Raw genomic sequence first — 18,161 nt, 5'->3', positions numbered from 1 at the left:
GTCCCATTGATGCTGAATCCATTCAACCCCCCCCAGGTCCCATTGATGCCCCCCCCCCGCAGTGACTCTGTGACCTTCGGGACCCCCCACGTTCACACCCGACCCGGAGTTCGGTGCCTGTGAGCAGCGCTGGGACCGAACCGACCCACAACGAGGGTGGGCGGGACCGGGCGGGACCGGGCGGTACCGGGTGGTACCGGGTGGTACCGGGTGCTGGGTCGGCGGTTCCGTGGGGGGGGGGGGGGGGGCGGTACCGTGGGGTGGGTGGGCTGGTCCCGGGGGTCGGTGAGGCGGTACCGTGGGTTGGTGGTGCTGTGGGTTGGGTCGGTACCGTGGGTCATTGAGGCTTTGGGTCGGGTAGGTACCGTGGGTCGGTGAGACTGTGGGTCGGGTCGGTACCGTGGGTTGAGTCGGTACCGTGGGCTGGGTCGGTACCGTGGGTCACTGAGGCTTTGGGTCGGGTCGGTACCGTGGGCTGGGTCGGTACCGTTGGTCATTGAGGCTGTGGGTCGGGTCGGGTCGGTACCGTGGGTTGGGTCGGTGGGGTTGTGGGTCGGGTTAGTGCTGTGGGTCGGGTCGGTACCGTGGGTTGAGTCGGTACCGTGGGTCACTGAGACTGTGGGTCGGGTCGGTGAGGTTGTGGGTCAGGTTTGTGCTGTGGGTCGGGTCGGTACCGTGGGTCACTGAGGCTGTGGGTCGGGTCGGGTCGGTACCGTGGGTCGGGTCGGTACCGTGGGTTGGTGAGGTTGTGGGTCAGGTTTGTGCTGTGGGTCGGGTCGGGTCGGGTCGGTACCGTGGGTCGGTGAGACTGTGGGTCGGGTTAGTGCTGTGGGTCGGGTCGGTACCGTGGGTCGGGTCGGTACCGTGGGTCCCTGAGTCTTCGGGTCGGTTCGGTACCGTGTGTCACTGGTTCCGTGTGTCACTGGTTCCGTGTGTCCTTGGTTCCGTGTGTCACTGGTTCCGTGTGTCCTTGGTTCCGTGTGTCACTGGTTCCGTGTGTCGGTCCGGTCCGGTTCCGTTGTCCCGATGTTCCCGCCTGAAGTCCCCGCTCTGCACCGCGCGGTGTCGTCGGGCCGGTTCCGGTTGGTTCGGCTGCTGCTGGAGGGCGGAGCGTCCGTCAACGACCCGGACCCGCGGGGCCGGACCGCGCTGATGGCGGCGTGTGGGGCGACCTACGGCGACCCGTCGGACCGGACCCGGATGGTTCGGTACCTGCTGAGCCGCGGGGCCGACCCGAACGCGGCGGACCGGGCCGGGATGACGGCGCTGATGGTGGCGTGTAACGAACGGGCCGGGCCGGGGGTGGCCGCGCTGCTGCTGGAGCACGGGGCGGATCCCGGAACCACGGACCGGTTCGGTTCGTCCGCGTTGTTTTACGCCGCTCGGGGCGGGGACCGGGACACGCTGCAGGAGCTGCTGGACGCCAGCGAGGCCCGGGGGCGGCAGGTCATTATTATCACCACGGCCACGTCCCCGTCCGGTACCAAAACCACGCGGCAGTACCGGCACACGGCGCCACCGGAACCGGAACCAGAACCGGAACCGGCCGCGTCCCCGTCCGACGTGGAGCTTCGTTCCGCCGCGTCGCCCCCCGAGGGAGGAACGGACGGTGACGAGCAGCGGGTGTTTCGCTTCCCCCCCCACGAACCGAACCGGTACCGGCCGCTCCAGCGCCTCCATTCGGAACCGAACGGGTCGGATGGACGCGACACCGACGGAACCGCGACCCATAACGGAGACCCCCCCCCAACCCAACGCCCCCCCCGGCCCCTCCGAACCCCGGCCCGACCCGGTTCCCCCCCCCCGGTTCCGACCCGTCGCGGTCCCGGTTTGTTGCTGCGCCGCGGGTCGGGGCCGCTGCTGCTCACGGAGACCCCCGGGATGGGCAGAGCCGCCCCCCCCCCCCCACACACGGTGCTGCCCCCCATCAACGCGGCCCCCCCACAACACAAAGGACGGAGACACTCGGTGCAGAGCGAGGAGTGGGGCCGAAATGGGGGGCGGCAATAAGGGACCCCAAAGGGACAACGAGAGGGATCCCATAGGGACCCCATGGAGACCCCAAAGGGACCCCAGAATGATCACAGGGGGACCCCATAGTGACACCATGAGGGCCCCAAAATGACCCCAAAAGGGCCCAAAATGACCCCAAAGGGACCCCAAAGTGACCCCACAGGGACCCCATAGTGATCCCATGAAGACCCCATAGTGACACCATGAGGGCCCCAAAATGACCCCAAAGGGATCCCATGGGGACCCTAAAATGACCCTAAAGGGACCCCATGGGGACCCCAAAGTGACACCAAGAGGGCCCTAAAGTGGCCCCACAGGGACCCCACACTGACCCCATAGTGACACCATGGGGACCCCAAAATGACCCCATTGGAGCCCCAAAATGACCCCAAAGTGACCCTATGGGGACCCCAAAATGACCCCAAAGGGACCCTATAGTGACCCCATGGAGACCTCAAAGGGACCCCAGAATGATCCCATGGGGACCCCATAGTGACACCATGAGGGCCCCAAAATGACCCCAAAAGGGCCCAAAATGACCCCAAAGGGATCCCATGGGGACCCTAAAATGACCCTAAAGGGACCCCATGGGGACCCCAAAGTGACACCACGGAGACCCCATGGAGACCCCAAAGGGACCCTAAGAGTAAGAGGGCCCTAAAGTGACCCCACAGGGACCCCACATTGACCCCATAGTGACACCATGGGGGACCCAAAATGACCCCAAAGAGACCCCAAAGGGACACCATGAGGACCCCAAAGTGACCCCATAGTGATCCTAAAGAGGTCCACAGGGACCCCAAAATGACCCCAAAGTGACACCATGAGGGACCCCAACGGGGACCCCAAAGGGACCCCAAGAGAGCCCCAAAGTGACCCCAAAGGGACCTCATGGAGACCCCAAAGGGACCCCATAGTGATCCCATGAAGACCCCATAGTGACACCACGAGGGCCCCAAAATGACCCCAAAAGGGCCCAAAATGACCCCAAAGGGACCCCATGGGGACCCCAAAGGGACCCCATGGGGACCCCACAGAGACCCCAAAGGAACCCCAAGAGGGCCCTAAAGTGACACCATGGGGACCCCAAAGGGAGCCCAAAAGGGCCCAAAATGACCCCATAGTGACAGCACAGGGACCCCAAAGTGACCCCATGGGGACCCTAAAATGACCCCACAAGGACCCCATAGTGACCATTAGATCCTATAGAGGTCCCACACTGACCCCACGGGTGATCCGTGCCCCATAGCGGCCCCTTTTGGGGGTCCCAGCCTCACCCCATAGCGCCCCATGGCGGCACGGGACAGTGGGGGGGGGGCGACGGTGACATGGGAATAACCCCATAACAATAAATGACCCCAAAGATCCCAGTGTGGGGTGAACGGGATCATGAAGGTGCCAATGGGGTGTGATGGTTCTGTGGGTCCCAATGGGGTGTTAAGGGGGTGACCCCAAAGATTCCAATGGGGTGTTAAGGGGGTGACCCTAAATGTCCCAATGGGGTGCTAAGGGGGTGACCCCAAAGGTCCCAATGGGGTGATGAGGGGGTGACCCTAAAGATCCCAATGGGGTACTAAGGGGACGACCCCAAAGGTCCCCATGGGGTACTGAGGTGACCCTACAGGACCCAATGGGGTATTGAGGGGGTGACCCTAAATGTCCCAATGGGGTGTTAAGGGGGTGACCCCAAAGATCCCAATGGGGTGATGAGGGGGTGACCCCAAAGATCCCAATGGGGTGTTAAGGGGGTGACCCCAAAGGCCCCAATGGGGTGATGAGGAGCAGCACAAGGAGGGAGGAGAGGGGGGGGGAGTTCAGCTCAGCTTTAATGGGGGACAAACCAGAACCAGAACCCAGACCCCCCCCATAGAACCCAGACCCCCCCCATAGAACCCAGACCCCCCCCATAGAACCCAGACCCCCCCCCATAGGCACACAGAGCTGAACCCAATTGGGCCAAACAAACAGAACCGGGTCAGAACCGAACCACTCCAACAGGAGCAGGACAATAACCCCCCCACCCCATTACCCCCACCCCATTAACCCCATTAATCCCATTAATCCCAATGGGAAGCACAGACCCCAATGCACCCCCCCCATTTCCCCCCCCCACTTTAACTGGTTTCCCTTTGGTTCCATCACCGGCGCCTCCTGTCCGGGCTCCTGCTCCTCCTCCGACCCCCCCTGGATGGGACGAGATTTGGGGTCAGGGGGGGACACCCCATTAAAGGGGGGGGGGTCCCACCCATTAAAGGGGGTTTCTCACCCATTAAAGGGGGTTTCTCGCCCATTAAAGGGGGTTCTTTATGGGGGGGGGGGGGTTCAGGGCCTTCTTAAAGGCCTTAAGGGGGGGCTTCTCTTCTTAATGGGGGGGCAGGGACAGGGTAACCCATTAAATAAGGTTCTTAATGGGGGGGGGAACAGGGTCACCCATAAAGGGGGGGGTCCCACCGATTAAAGGGGGTTCTTAATGGGGGGGGGGTCTGTGGCCTTCTATCCCAGCACACAGTGGGGCACAGACCCCCCCCCCAAATTAAATCCTCTTTCCCACCCATTAAAGGGGGTTATTACTGGGGGGGGGGGGGGGGAACAGGGTCACCCATTAAAGGGGGTTCTTTATGGGGGGGGGGGGTGTTCAGGGCCTTCAATCCCAGCACACAGTGAGGTACAGACCCCCCCCCCCCAGCCCCCCCCCCAATTAAATCCTCTTTCCCACCCATTAAAGGGGGGGTTCTTTTCTTAATGGGGGGGGGGGGAGACAGGGTCACCCATTAAAGGGGGTTTTTAATATGGGGGGGGGTCCAGGCCCTTCTATCCCAGCACACAGTGGGTCCCCCCCCATCATTACCTCCTCTTTCCCACCCATTAAAGGGGGGGTTTCTCACCCATTAAAGGGGCTTCTTTTCTTAATGGGGGGGGTGGTTTCAGTGTCTCCCATCCCAGCCCACATTAGAGCCCTTCCCCCCCCCCATTTACCTCCTCTTCCCCTTGGGGGGGCCCCTGACGAAGCACCAATCCACGCTGACCGGCTGCCCCATCAGCTCCTGCCCGTTCAGCCCCTCCATGGCCGCCTGCGCCTCCTTGTACGTCTCGTACTCAACCAGCGTGTAGCCCTGGGGGGGGGCACAGTGTGAGACCCCCAATGGTATTGGAGGGGGGGGCACAGTGTGAGACCAACAGTGCTTTAATGGGGGGGGGCACAAGGTGAGACCAACAGTGCTTTATTGGGGGGGGTATCATTATGGGGGGGGGGGGGGGGGGGAACAACATGAGACCAACAGTGCTTTATGGGAGGGGGCACAATGTGAGACCCCCAGTGCTTTATTGGGGGGGGGGGCACAATGTGAGACCCCCCAGTGCTTTATTGGGGGGGGGGCACAATGTGAGACCCCCAGTGCTTTAGTGGGGGGGGGGGGGGAGTATCATTATGGGGGGGGGGGAAACAACATAAGACCCCCAATGGTATTGGAGGGGGGGGGCACAACATGAGACCCCCAGTGCTACTGGAAGGGGGGGGGGTATCATTGTGGGGGGGAGGGGGGCACAACAACATGAGACCCCTGGCTGCTATTTGAGGGGGGGGGGTACAACATGAGACCCCCACTGCTATTTGAGGGGGGGGGCACAACATGAGACCCCTGATGCTTTATGGGGGGGGGGGGGGGGGACAACATGAGACCCCCAATGCTATTGGAGGGAGAGGGGGGGGTATCATTATGGGGGGGGTACAACATGAGACCCCCACTGCTATTTGAGGGGGGGGCACAACATGAGACCCCAATGCTTTTAGAGTGGGGGGGGGGGTATCACTATGGGGGGGGGCACAACATGAGACCCCCAATGCTATTTGAGGGGGGAGGAAACAACATGAGACCCCAATGCTTTTAGAGTGGGGGGGGGGTATCACTATGGGGGGGGGCACAACATGAGACCCCCAATGCTATTAAAGGGGGGGGGCATCAGCATGGGGGGGGGGGGACAACATGAGACCCCCAATGCTATTAAAGGGGAGGATATTCCTATGGGGGAAGCACAACATGAGACCCCCAATGCTATTAAAGGGGGGGGGCAGACCATGAGCCCCCCGCTGCTATTTGAGGGGGGGTCTATCCCCCCCCCCCCGTACCTTGAGGTAGCCCGTCCTCCTGTCCAGGTTCAGGTGGATGTTCTTGATCTCTCCGTACTCCGCGAACTTATCGTGAATATCTTCCTCCGTCGCCTCCTCGTGGACCCCCGTCACAAACAGGATCCAGCCCTCCACCGCTAATGGGGGGGGCAAATAGAACAGGTTGGGGGGGGGGGGCATGAAGGTGAAGGGGGGTTGTGGGCAAATATGGGGGTCCCAAACAGCCCAGGTTTAAGGGGGGGTGGAGGTGGGGGGGTCCCAAACAGCCCAGGTTGATGGGGGATGGGGGGGTGGGAGGGGGGTAGGGGGGGCAAACAGCCCAGGTTGGGGGGGGGATGGAAGTGGGGAGGGGTCCCAAACAGCCCAGGGTTGGGGGGGGGGGGGGGTTGTGGGCAAATATGGGGGTCCCAAACAGCCCTGGTTGGGGGGGGGGAGAGGATGGAGATGGGGGGGGTCCCAAACAGCCCCCCCCACACACAGCCCCCCCCCCACTCACAGCGCTGTGGTCCCGGCTCATCCCCGTCCTGTTCCACACTGTCATAGTCCTCCCGCACTCGAGCCCTCGATCCTTCCTCTATGGGGCCAGAAACGGGGCTCAGAGCGGGCGGGACATCATGACACGGCCCCATAGAGCCCCATAGGGCCCCATAGAACCCAATACAACCCCATAGACCTCCACACAGCCCCATAAATCCCAATACAACCCCATACATCCCCATAGATCCCAATACATCCCCACAGAGCTCCATACATCCCCATAGATCCCAATACAACCCCATACATCCCTATAGAGCCCAATACAACCCCATAGAGCCCCACAGAGTCCCACACATCCCCATAGATCCCAATACATCCCCATAGAGCTCCATACAACCCCATAGATCCAAATACAACCCCATACATCCCCATACAACCCCATAGAGCCCCATAGAGCTCCACACCGCCCCATACATCCCCATAACTCCCAATACATCCCCATAGAGCTCCATACAACCCCATACATCCCCATACCACCCCATACATCCCCTCAGAGTCCCATACATCCCCATAGATCCCAATACAGCCCCACAGATCCCCACCCCGCCCCATATCCTCACTCACCGGATCCGAACCCGCGGCCTTTCCTCTTCTTGGCCTTCTCCTTCAGTTTGTGGATGCTTTCTGCGGACACAGGTTATGGCACCGGCCCCACAACCGACCCCACAACCGGCCCCACAACCGGCCCCATAACGGGCCCCACAACCGGCCCCATAACCGGCCCCATAATGGCCCTATAACCGGCCCCACAACCGGCCCCATAACCGGCCCCACAACGGGCCCCATAATGGCCCTATAACCGGCCCCATAACCGGCCCCACAACCGGCCCCACAACCGGCCCCATAACCGGCCCCATAACCGACCCCATAACCAACCCCATAACTGACCCCATAACGGGCCCCACAACCGGCCCCACAACCGGCCCCATAACCGGCCCTATAACCGGCCCTATAACCGACCCCATAACCGGCCCCATAACCGGCCCCATAACGGCCCTATAACAGGCCCCACAACCGGCCCCATAACCGGCCCTATAACCGGCCCCATAACGGCCCTATAACCGGCCCCATAACAGCCCCACAACCGACCCCACAACCGGCCCCATAACCGGGCCTATAACCGGCCCCATAACCGGCCCCACAACCGGCCCTATAACCGGCCCCATAACGGCCCTATAACCGGTCTCACCGTCGCCATCCTCATCCATAGCAAAGTCCTCCCCGCTCGGTTCATGGAGATCCAGCACGTCCGCCATCTTGTCCCGCTCTGCCCCAACCGCCCCGCGGTGCACGACGGGAAACGCGCCGGAAGAAGGAAGGGAGGGTTAAAGACGGAAATGCGTCATCGACCGCCATCTTGGGGAGGGGAGGGAGGGAGAGAGCGCGGCGCCATCTTGGGGAGGTCAAAGATCGATAGGAAGGATGTGGGACGGGACACACATAACCCCATAGAAACCCCATAGAAACCCCATAGACCCATAGAAACCCCATAGAAACCCCATAGAAACTCTATAGCCCCATAGAAACCCCATAGGAACCCCATAGAAACCCCATAGGAACCCCATAGAAACTCTATAGCCCCACAGAAACCCCATAGACCCATAGAAATCCCATAGAAACCCCATAGACACCCTATAGATGCCCCATAGAAACTGTATAGCCCCATAGAAACCCCATAGGAACCCCATAGACAACCCATGGATACCCCATAGACACCCCACAGACAACCCATAGGTGCCCCATAGAAACCCCATAGAAACACCATAGAAACCCCATAGAAACTCTATAGCCCCATAGAAACCCCATAGACCCATAGAAACCCCATAGGCGCCCCATAGACACCCCACAGATACCCCACATGGGAGCAGTTTATTATATAAAACCATGGATACAAAAGGCAGCGGTCGATGCGTGAGTGGCAATGGGGGCAGGAACTGCTATGGGGCAGGAACAGCTCTGCTATGGGGTGAGCACAGCACTGCTATGGGGTCAGGCAGTGCTATGGGGCGGGCATTGCTATGGGGCAGGCACTGCTATGGGGCACAGCACTGCTATGGGGTGAGCACAGCACTGCTATGGGGCAGGCACTGCTACGGGGCAGGAACAGCTCTGCTATGGGGCAGGCACTGCTATGGGGTCAGGCAGTGCTATGGGGTGAGCATAGCACTGCTATGGGGCACAGCACTGCTATGGGGTGAGCACAGCCACCATATAGAACACTGGAGCTCCTGCAGGGAGGGATATGGGGAGATATGGGGGGATATGGGGGGATATGGGGATATATGGGGACATATGGGGGTCTCAAAAGCCACAAGGGTGGAGGATGGGGGCAGTTCTATGGGGCTGCAGTGCTTGGGGGCGCCGTGCATTAAAAAAAGGTGAAAAAAGGTGAAAAAAAGGTGAAAAAAAGGTGAAAAAAGCCAAAGTGTCGTGTATAGAAAAATAGCTTCTATATCAAAGTGGGGGGGGGCTACAAAAGCAGGTAAGGCAGCTCCATTCATCCCTATGGGGAGACCCCAGACCCACAACCCCAAACCCTGCTGGGGGGGATGCAGCTCCTGCAGCGCTGCATGCAACAGAGCTCAGGGCTGAGGGCACCGAGCAGCACCATGGAGCTGCATTGGTGCAGCACTGCAGCCCTGCAGCACACAGGGCTGATAATGGTGCAGGGCTGCAGCTTCAACTGCATCCCTTAAAGGCAAAATGCAACAAAAGTGGAGAGAAATGGTTCAAATGTGCAAAAAGGGCCCAAAAGGCCAAAGGGGGACGTGAGTGAAGGCAGCAATGCAGGGTGATGGGGGGGGCTCTGCTGCAGCACAGCCCTGCATGGTGCTGGGGAGGCTCCAATGCAGCACAGCCCTGCATGGTGCTGGGGAGGCTCCAATGCAGCACAGCCCTGCATGGTGCCCAGCTCCACTGCAGCACAGTCCTGCATGGTGCCCAGCTCCACTGCAGCTCAGCCCTGCATGGTGCCCAGCTCTGCTGCAGCACAGCCCTGCATGGTGCTGGGGAGGCTCCAATGCAACACAGCCCTGCATGTTGCCCAGCTCTGCTGCAGCACAGCCCTGCATGGTGCTGGGGAGGCTCCATTGCAGCACAGCCCTGCATGGTGCTGGGGGGGCTCAGCTGCAGCTCAGCCCTGCATGGTGCTGGGGATGCTCTGCTGCAGCACAGCCCTGCATGGTGCTGGGGGGGATCAGCTGCAGCACAGCCCTGCATGTTGCCCAGCTCTGCTGCAGCACAGCCCTGCATGGTGCTGGGGGGACTCAGCTGCAACACAGCCCTGCATGGTGCTGGGGGGGCTCCAATGCAGCACAGCCCTGCATGGTGCTGGGGATGCTCCAATGCAGCTCAGCCCTGCATGGTGCTGGGGATGCTCCAATGCAGCACAGCCCTGCATGGTGGCTCAGCTGCAGCACAGCCCTGCATGGTGCTGGGGATGCTCCAATGCAGCACAGCCCTGCACGGTGCTGGGGATGCTCCACTGCAGCTCAGCCCTGCATGTTGCCCAGCTCCGCTGCAGCACAGCCCTGCATGGTGCTGGGGGGGCTCAGCTGCAGCACAGCCCTGCATGGTGGCTCCACTGCAGCACAGCCCTGCATGGTGCTGGGGGGGCTACAATGCAGCTCAGCCCTGCATGGTGCTGGGATCAGCTGCAGCTCAGCCCTGCATGGTGCTGGGGATGCTCCAATGCAGCACAGCCCTGCATGGTGCTGGGGATGCTCCAATGCAGCTCAGCCCTGCATGGTGCTGGGATCAGCTGCAGCACAGCCCTGCATGGTGCTGGGGGGGCTACAATGCAACACAGCCCTGCATGGTGCTGGGGGGGCTACAATGCAGCTCAGCCCTGCATGGTGCTGGGGGGGCTCCAATGCAGCACAGCCCTGCATGGTGGCTCAGCTGCAGCACAGCCCTGCATGGTGCTGGGGGGGCTCAGCTGCAACACAGCCCTGCATGGTGCTGGGGATGCTCCATTGCAGCACAGCCCTGCATGGTGCTGGGGGTGCTCCGCTGCAGCTCAGCATCCTGCATGGTGCATGTTTCCCAGCTGCCCGGCCGCCAGCAGCAGGATGTCCTTCCTCTCCTTATGGAAGCGCAGCTCCTTCCCTGCCAGCCTGGCCTCGTCCAGCTCCCTCTCGGTGGATGCCAACTCCCTGGATAAAGCCCCGGGGCTGCTCTGCTCCCTGCTCACCCAGTCCATCGCCATCTGCTGCCGGATGTCGTCGTCCAATGCGCGGTGGGAGTAATGAGCCAGGACCTCCTGGGGGGGGGGACATGTAAAAAGGGGAGGGGGAGGCTCAGGGGGGGCATGGAGGGCTCAGTGCTGTGTGGGTCTGCAATGGGAGCCCACAGGTGCATGGACAGTTCAGGACTGGGGAACCCAGCATAGAAGGATGTGGGGCTATTGGAGGGGGGCTGGAGGGCACTGGGGTGGTCAGGGGGGATAATGGGGTGGTCACAGGGTTAATGGGGTGGTCACAGGGTTAATGGGGTGGTCAGGGGGGTAATAGGGTGGTCAGAGGGTTAATGGGGTGGTCAGGGGGTTAATGGGGTGGTCAGGGGGTTAATGGGATGGTCAGGGGGTTAATGGGGTGGTCACAGGGTTAATGGGGTGGTCAGGGGGATACTGGTGTGGTCAGAGCGCTAATGGGATAGTCAGAGGGTTAATGGGATGGTCAGAGGGTCAATGGGATGGTCAGGGGGTTAATGGGATGGTCAGTGGGTTAATGGGGTGGTCAGGGGGTTAATGGGGTGGTCAGGGGTACTGGGATGGTCAGAGGGTTAATGGGGTGGTCAGAGGGTTAATGGGGTGGTCAGGGGGGTAATAGGGTGGTCAGGGGGTTATGGGATGGTCAGAGGGTTAATGGGGTGGTCAGAGGGTTAATGGGGTGGTCAGGGGGGTAATAGGGTGGTCAGGGGGTTAATGGGGTGGTCACAGGGTTAATGGGGTGGTCAGGGGGTTAATGGGATGGTCAGGGGGGTAATAGGGTGGTCAGGGGGGTAATGGGGTGGTCAGGGGGTTAATGGGGTGGTCACAGGGTTAATGGGATGGTCAGAGGGTTAATGGGATGGTCAGAGGGTTAATGGGATGGTCAGGGGGTTAATGGGGTGGTCAGGGGGGTAATGGGGTGGACGGGGGGTTAATGGGGTGGTCAGGGGGGTAATGGGATGGTCAGGGGGTCAATGGGGTGGTCAGAGGGATAATGGGATGGTCAGAGGGTCAATGGGATGGTCAGGGGGGCAATGGGATGGTCAGAGGGTTAATGGGATGGTCAGAGGGTTAATGGGGTGGTCACAGGGTTAATGGGGTGGTCAGGGGGTCAATGGGGTGGTCAGGGGGTCAATGGGGTGGTCAGGGGGTTAATGGGATGGTCAGAGGGTTAATGGGATGACCAGGGGGTTAATGGGATGGTCAGGGGGTCAATGGGGTGGTCAATACTGAAGGCAGTGAATGAACAGGAGCAGCTGATTTGATGCGCCGTTGCATGGCTGCACGGCTGCACGACTCACCTGCCGCGAGCACTGCCGCTCCCGCATGGCCTTCAGGCTGCCGTTCCAATGCAGCAGCTGGAACACCGTCATCAGCTCCTGCAACGGTGGGCAGTGCTGCAGCAGTGCAGTGCAGCGCTGTGTGCCATGCTGGGCCTCTATGGCTGCAGGCTGTGAGTTATGGGGTGAGGGACCCTCTATGGCTGCAGGCTCTGATCTATGGGGTGCAGGGCCCCCTATGGCTGCAAGCTCTGATCTATGGGGTGCAGGGCCCCCTATGGCTATGGGGTCTGATCTATGTGTTCAGGGCTCCCTATGGCTGCAGGCTCTGATCTATGCGGTGCAGGACCCTCTATGGCTGTGGGGTCTGATCTATGGGGTGCAGGGCCCTCTATGGCTGCAGGCTCTGATCTATGGGGTGCATTGCTCTCTATGGCTGTGGGGTCTGATCTATGGGGTGAGGACCCTCTATGGTTGCAGGCTCTGATCTATGGCTGCAGGCTCTGATCTATGGGGTGAGGGACCCTCTATGGCTGCAGGCTCTGATCTATGGATTCAGGGCCTCCTATGGTTGCAGGCTCTGATCTATGGGGTATATTGCTCTCTATGGCTGTGGGGTCTGATCTATGGGTTCAGGGCCCCCTATGGCTGCAGGCTCTGATCTATGGCTGCATTGCCCTCTATGGCTGTGGGGGTCTGATCTATGGGTGCAGGGCCCCCTATGGCTGCTCTGATCTATGGGGTGCATTGCCCTCTATGGCTGCTCTGATCTATGGGGTGTATTGCTCTCTATGGCTGCAGGCTCTGATCTATGGGGTGTATTGCCCTCTATGGCTGTGGGGTCTGATCTATGGGGTGCAGGGCCCTCTATGGCTGTGGGGTCTGATCTATGGGTTCAGGGCCCCCTATGGCTGCAGGCTCTGATCTATGGGGTGTATTGCCCTCTATGGCTGTGGGGTCTGATCTATGGGGTGAGGGCTCTGAGGCTCCTATAGGGCACAGCCCAGCACACACACAGCGATGGAGCCCAATGCACCGGCCCTACCTGGAACTCCAGCATGGATTTGCCCTTGTTGGACTCCAGCATGAAGCGGAAGGCGCCGATGCCGGTGTTGGGGTTGTCGGCCTCGTCCTGGTTGCCCTGAAAGAGCAGAGATGCAACAACAGCAGCAACCGGCTGCAGCACCGTCAGTGCTGCAACAACCAGAGGAGCTGCAAGGGGTTGACAGCACGAGGAGCTGCAGAGCACGGGGAGCTCAGGCTGCAATTAATGCACAGACTGCAATTAATGCAGAGCAAGGGGAGCTCAGAGTGCAATTAATGCAGAGCAGGGGGGGATCAGAGTGCAATTAATGCATAGACTGCAATTAATGCACGGCAGGGGGAGCTCAGGCTGCAATTAATGCACAGCGGGGGGGGGGGGGGGGGGGATCAGAGTGCAATTAATGCACAGACTGCAATTAATGCACAGCACGGGGAGCTCAGAGTGCAATTAATGCAGAGCAGAGGGAGCTCAGGCTGCAATTAAAGCACAGCATGGAGAGCTCAGGCTGCAATTAATGCACAGGCTGCAATTAATGCAGAGCAAGGGGAGCTCAGGCTGCAATTAATGCACAGACTGCAATTAATACAAAGCAGGGGAGCTCAGGCTGCAATTAATGCACAGCACAAGGATCTCAGGCTGCAACTAATGCAAAACACGGGGAGCTCAGGCTGCAATTAATGCACAGACTGCAATGAATGCACCGTACATTGAATGAGGCCAGCGCCTCGGCCACGCTCTTCTCGATGAAGTCGTCGGTGATGCGCCGCGTCGGATGCTCGTTAAACACCGAGTTCATCAGCGCGATCTTGGCGGCGCTGCGACGAGCTTCAGCTTTTGTGGGGCAGAACTGAGGGATGGAAACGGGGTCAGAACAGAGACAGCAACAGGAACTGCAACAGCAACAGCAACAGGAACAGGAACAGGAACAGCAATAGAGCTGAGAGCCAGCACTAACCATAACACTAACCATAACCCTAATCGTAACACTAACTCTAACCCTAAGACTAACTACAATACAGCTGAGATTCAGACCTATCCCTAACCCTAAACTAACAATAACCCTAACCCTGACCCTAAGAATGACCCTAACCCAACCCTAACCCCATAACTCTAACCCTAACCCACCCTAACCCTAACTATACCCTAACAGTAATCCCATAACCCAAACCCCATAACCCTAACATCAACCCTAACCCCATAACCCATAACCCTAACCCACACTAATCCTAACCCTAACCCTACCCTAACCCCAATCCTGACCCTGACCCTAACCCTAACCCCTAATCTCTAACCCTAACAACGACCCTAACCATAACCATGGCCCCAACATGACCTTGACCCTAACCATACCCCTAACCCAACCCTAACCCTAATCCTGACCCTGACCTAACCCTAACATAACCCTAACCCTCATGTAACCCTAACACTAACATAACCCTAACCCACCTTAACCCTAACAAAGACCCTAACCCTCATGTAACCCTAACACTAACATAACCCTAACCCACCCTAACCCTAATCCTAACCCTAACAAAGACCCTAACAAAGACCCTAACCCTAATATAACCCTAACATAACCCTAACCCACCCTAACCCTAACCCTAACAAAGACCCTAACCCTAATACAACCCTAACATAACCATAACCCACTCTAACCCTAAACCTAACCCACCCTAACGCTAATCCTAACCCTAACCCTGACCCTCATGTAACCCTAACAATAACATAAACCTAACCCTAATCCTAACCCTAACAAAGACCCTAACCCTCATGTAACCCTAACATAACCCTAACCCATCCTAACCCTAACCCTAACCCTCATGTAACCCTAACATAACCCTAACCCATCCTAACCCTAACCCTAACCCTAACCCTCATGTAACCCTAACATAACCCTAACCCATCCTAACCCTAACCCTAACCCTAACTCTCGTGTAACCCTAACCCTAACATAATCCTAACCCACCTTAACCCTAAACCTAACCCTAACCCTAACCCTCATGTAACCCTAACCCTAACCCTAACCCTCATGTAACCCTAACCCTAACCCTCATGTAACCCTAACCCTAACATAACCCTAACCCACCCTAACCCTAACAAAGACCCTAACCCTCATGTAACCCTAACCCTAACATAATCCTAACCCACCCTAACCCTAATCCTAACCCTAACCCTAACATAACCCTAACCCACCCTAACCCTAATCCTAACCCTAACAAAGACCCTAACCCTCATGTAACCCTAACATAACCCTAACCCTCATGTAACCCTAACCCTAACATAACCCTAACCCACCCTAACCCACCCTATCCCTGACCCTGACCCCATAACCCCACCCCACAGTTCCAGCCGTACCTGGAAGCTGCCGAAGCAGCTCCCCCCGGGCAGTGTGACGTAGCAGACGTAGGGGGGGCTGTTGGCCGGGACCATCTCATACACCACCAGGGCCCCGTTCTTCAGCTCGGCCCCACGCGACTGTTTCATCTGCCAAAACTCCTGCAGCGCCTCCACCACGTTCACTATGGGGCACAGAGGGGGGTCAGACCCCAAATAGGGAGCACAGGGCTGGGAATGGGGGCAATGGGAGGATACAGGGCTGATATGGGGCTGATATGGGGCTGATATGGGGGTCCAAGGGGCAGGAAGGGGAGAAGGGGGATGGGATGGGGAGGGGGCTGAGGGAGATGGGGAGGATGAGGGGGGACCCCAACCCCAACCTGATCCCAACCCCAACCACATCCAACCCCAATCCCGACTCCCCCAACCCAACCCAACCCCAACCCCCCCAATGACCCCAACCCCAACCCTGACCCCAACCCGATTCCAACCCCAACCACATCCAACCCCAACCCTGACCCCAACTCAACCCCAACCCAACCCTGACCCTGACCCTGACCCCAACCCCAACCAGACCTCGACCCCCCCAAACTTCCCCCAACCCAACACCAACCCAATCCAACCCCACCCCCCCGACCCCAACCCAACCTCAATCCCATCCCCAACCCAACCCCCTGCTGACCCCAACCCAATCCAACACCAACCGAACCCCAACCCCAACCCTGACCCCAACCTGATCCCCGCCCCAATCCCGACCCCAATCCAACCCCAACCCAACCGTGGCCCCAACCCAATCCCGAACCGACCTCAACCCCAACCCTGACGCCCCCAAACCCCCCAATCCCAACCCCAACCCAACCAGACCCAACTCCAACCCAACCCCAACCCTGACCCCAATCCCAACCCTCCCCAAACCAATCCCAGCCCCAACCCCAACCCCAACCTGATCCCGACCCCAACCCCAACCACATCCAACCCCAATCCTGACCTCAACCTGACCTCGACCCCCCCCAACGTCCCTCAACCCAACCCCAACATCAACCCCATCCAACCCCGACCCGACCCTGACCCCAACCCCAACCAAATCCAACCCCGACCCCCCCCCAACCTTCCCCGACCCAACCCCAATCCCAATTCAACCTCAACCCCCGACCCAACCCCAATTCTGACCCCAACCCAATCCAGACCCCAACCTCAACCACATCCAACCCCAATCCCAATCCAACCCCAACCCCTGACCCAACCCCAACTCTGACCCCAACCCAACTCCCACCCAATCCAACCCCAACCCAACTCTGACCCCAACCCAACCCTGACCCCAACCCCAACCCCATCCAACCCCAATCCCGATCCCGACCCCAACTCCGACCCCAACCTGATCCCGACCCCAACCCCAACCCAAGGCCCCCAACCCAACTCTATCCCAACCCTGACACCCCCCTGACCCCAACCCCAACCCGACCCCAACCCAACCCTGACCCCAACCCCAACCACATCCAACCCCAACCCCCGACCCAACCCCAACCCTGACCCCAACCCAACCCAACCCCAAACCAACCCCAGCCCCAACCCCAACCCGACCCCGACCCCACCCCCCTGATCCCAACCCCGACCCCAACCCCATCCTGACTCCAACCCCAACCACATCCAACCCCAATCCCGACCCCCCCCAACCCAACCCCAACCACGACCCCAACCCCAATTCAACCCCAACCACAACCCCAACATCAACCCCATCCAACCCCCACAACGACCCCAACTCAACCCAACCCCAACTCCATCCAACCCCAACCCCCGACCCAACCCCAACTCTGATCCCAACCCAATCCCGATCCCGACCCCAACCCGACCCCAACCCGACCCCGACCCCCACCCCCCCTGATCCCAACCCCGACCCCAACCCGATCCTGACCCCAACCCCAACCCCATCCAACCCCGACCCCAACCCGACCCCTCCCCTCCCCCCCCCCACCTCTCCCGTATCCGTGCGTGTGCCGCGCGAAGCTCCTCACAACGGCCTCCACCGCCTCCCTGAGCACGGCGGGCGGCCCGGACCCGGCCGGTGGGGGCGGGGCGGAGGCGGCGGGGCCTTGTAGGCCCAGCGGGGGCGGCGGCGGCGGCAGCGCCAGGCCCGGGCCCAGCCCTGAGCCCAGCACCGGAACTAACGGGGCCGGGGGGGCGGGGCACGGAGACACCGTGACCCCGGTGACCCCGGTGACCCCGGTGACCCCGGGCCGTAGGGCGCGTAACGTCCCGCACACCCCGGGCTGCAGCCGCTGCGTCCGGACCGACTCCATTAGAGCTCTGAGGGGATGGAGCTGTCAATCAGTGAGCACACAGCCAATGGGAGTGGAGAGCGAGCTGTCAGGGGGCGGGGAGAGAGGTGGGAGTTGGCCAATAGGGTGATTGTACGGAACTCGGAGGCGGGGCTAAAGGAAGGAGACCAATCGCAGCGCGGGTGGGCGGGGACAAGAGGGGAGCGGACCAATCGGAGGGGTGTGAGGGCGGGTGACGGACACAGGAAGGGGGCGGGGCCTGAGGGATCAGAATGCAAATCAGGCGGGGCGGGAGGTGGTATTGACGGTGAGTCTGACCAATCAGAGCGCTCCTCAC

At 60.0% G+C, this 18,161-nt stretch overlaps 3 protein-coding genes across 3 annotated transcripts; 1 reads left to right on the top strand and 2 right to left on the bottom strand.

Moving 5' to 3' along the window:
- The first annotated feature begins 264 nt into the window (after positions 1–264).
- Positions 265–3,415, top strand: ANKRD34A (ankyrin repeat domain 34A). Its single transcript, XM_015850979.3, has one exon. It carries the CDS (start codon positions 1,027–1,029, stop codon positions 2,008–2,010), a length of 984 nt encoding a protein of 327 aa, XP_015706465.2. The 5' UTR covers positions 265–1,026; the 3' UTR covers positions 2,011–3,415.
- A 406-nt stretch (positions 3,416–3,821) lies between these two features.
- On the bottom strand, positions 3,822–7,945 carry RBM8A (RNA binding motif protein 8A). Its single transcript, XM_085535749.1, has 6 exons — positions 7,866–7,945; positions 7,241–7,300; positions 6,636–6,713; positions 6,140–6,276; positions 4,990–5,126; positions 3,822–4,197 (listed from the first exon to the last, which is right to left on the bottom strand). Exons 1-6 carry the CDS (start codon positions 7,930–7,932, stop codon positions 4,152–4,154), a joined length of 525 nt encoding a protein of 174 aa, XP_085391875.1. The 5' UTR covers positions 7,933–7,945; the 3' UTR covers positions 3,822–4,151.
- A 581-nt stretch (positions 7,946–8,526) lies between these two features.
- Positions 8,527–17,903, bottom strand: LIX1L (limb and CNS expressed 1 like). The gene is made up of 6 exons (XM_085535745.1): positions 17,521–17,903; positions 15,567–15,730; positions 13,918–14,058; positions 13,212–13,307; positions 12,188–12,265; positions 8,527–10,937 (listed from the first exon to the last, which is right to left on the bottom strand). Exons 1-6 carry the CDS (start codon positions 17,843–17,845, stop codon positions 10,695–10,697), a joined length of 1,047 nt encoding a protein of 348 aa, XP_085391871.1. The 5' UTR covers positions 17,846–17,903; the 3' UTR covers positions 8,527–10,694.
- Positions 17,904–18,161: the final 258 nt, after the last annotated feature.

The sequence above is a fragment of the Coturnix japonica genome, unplaced genomic scaffold (genome assembly GCF_054131305.1).
Source record: "Coturnix japonica strain WE unplaced genomic scaffold, WE-NBRP24 Scf169, whole genome shotgun sequence".
Classification (NCBI taxonomy): domain Eukaryota; kingdom Metazoa; phylum Chordata; class Aves; order Galliformes; family Phasianidae; genus Coturnix; species Coturnix japonica.
Note: the sequence above shows the minus strand (reverse complement) of the source record. Positions and strands in the feature narration are given on the sequence as shown.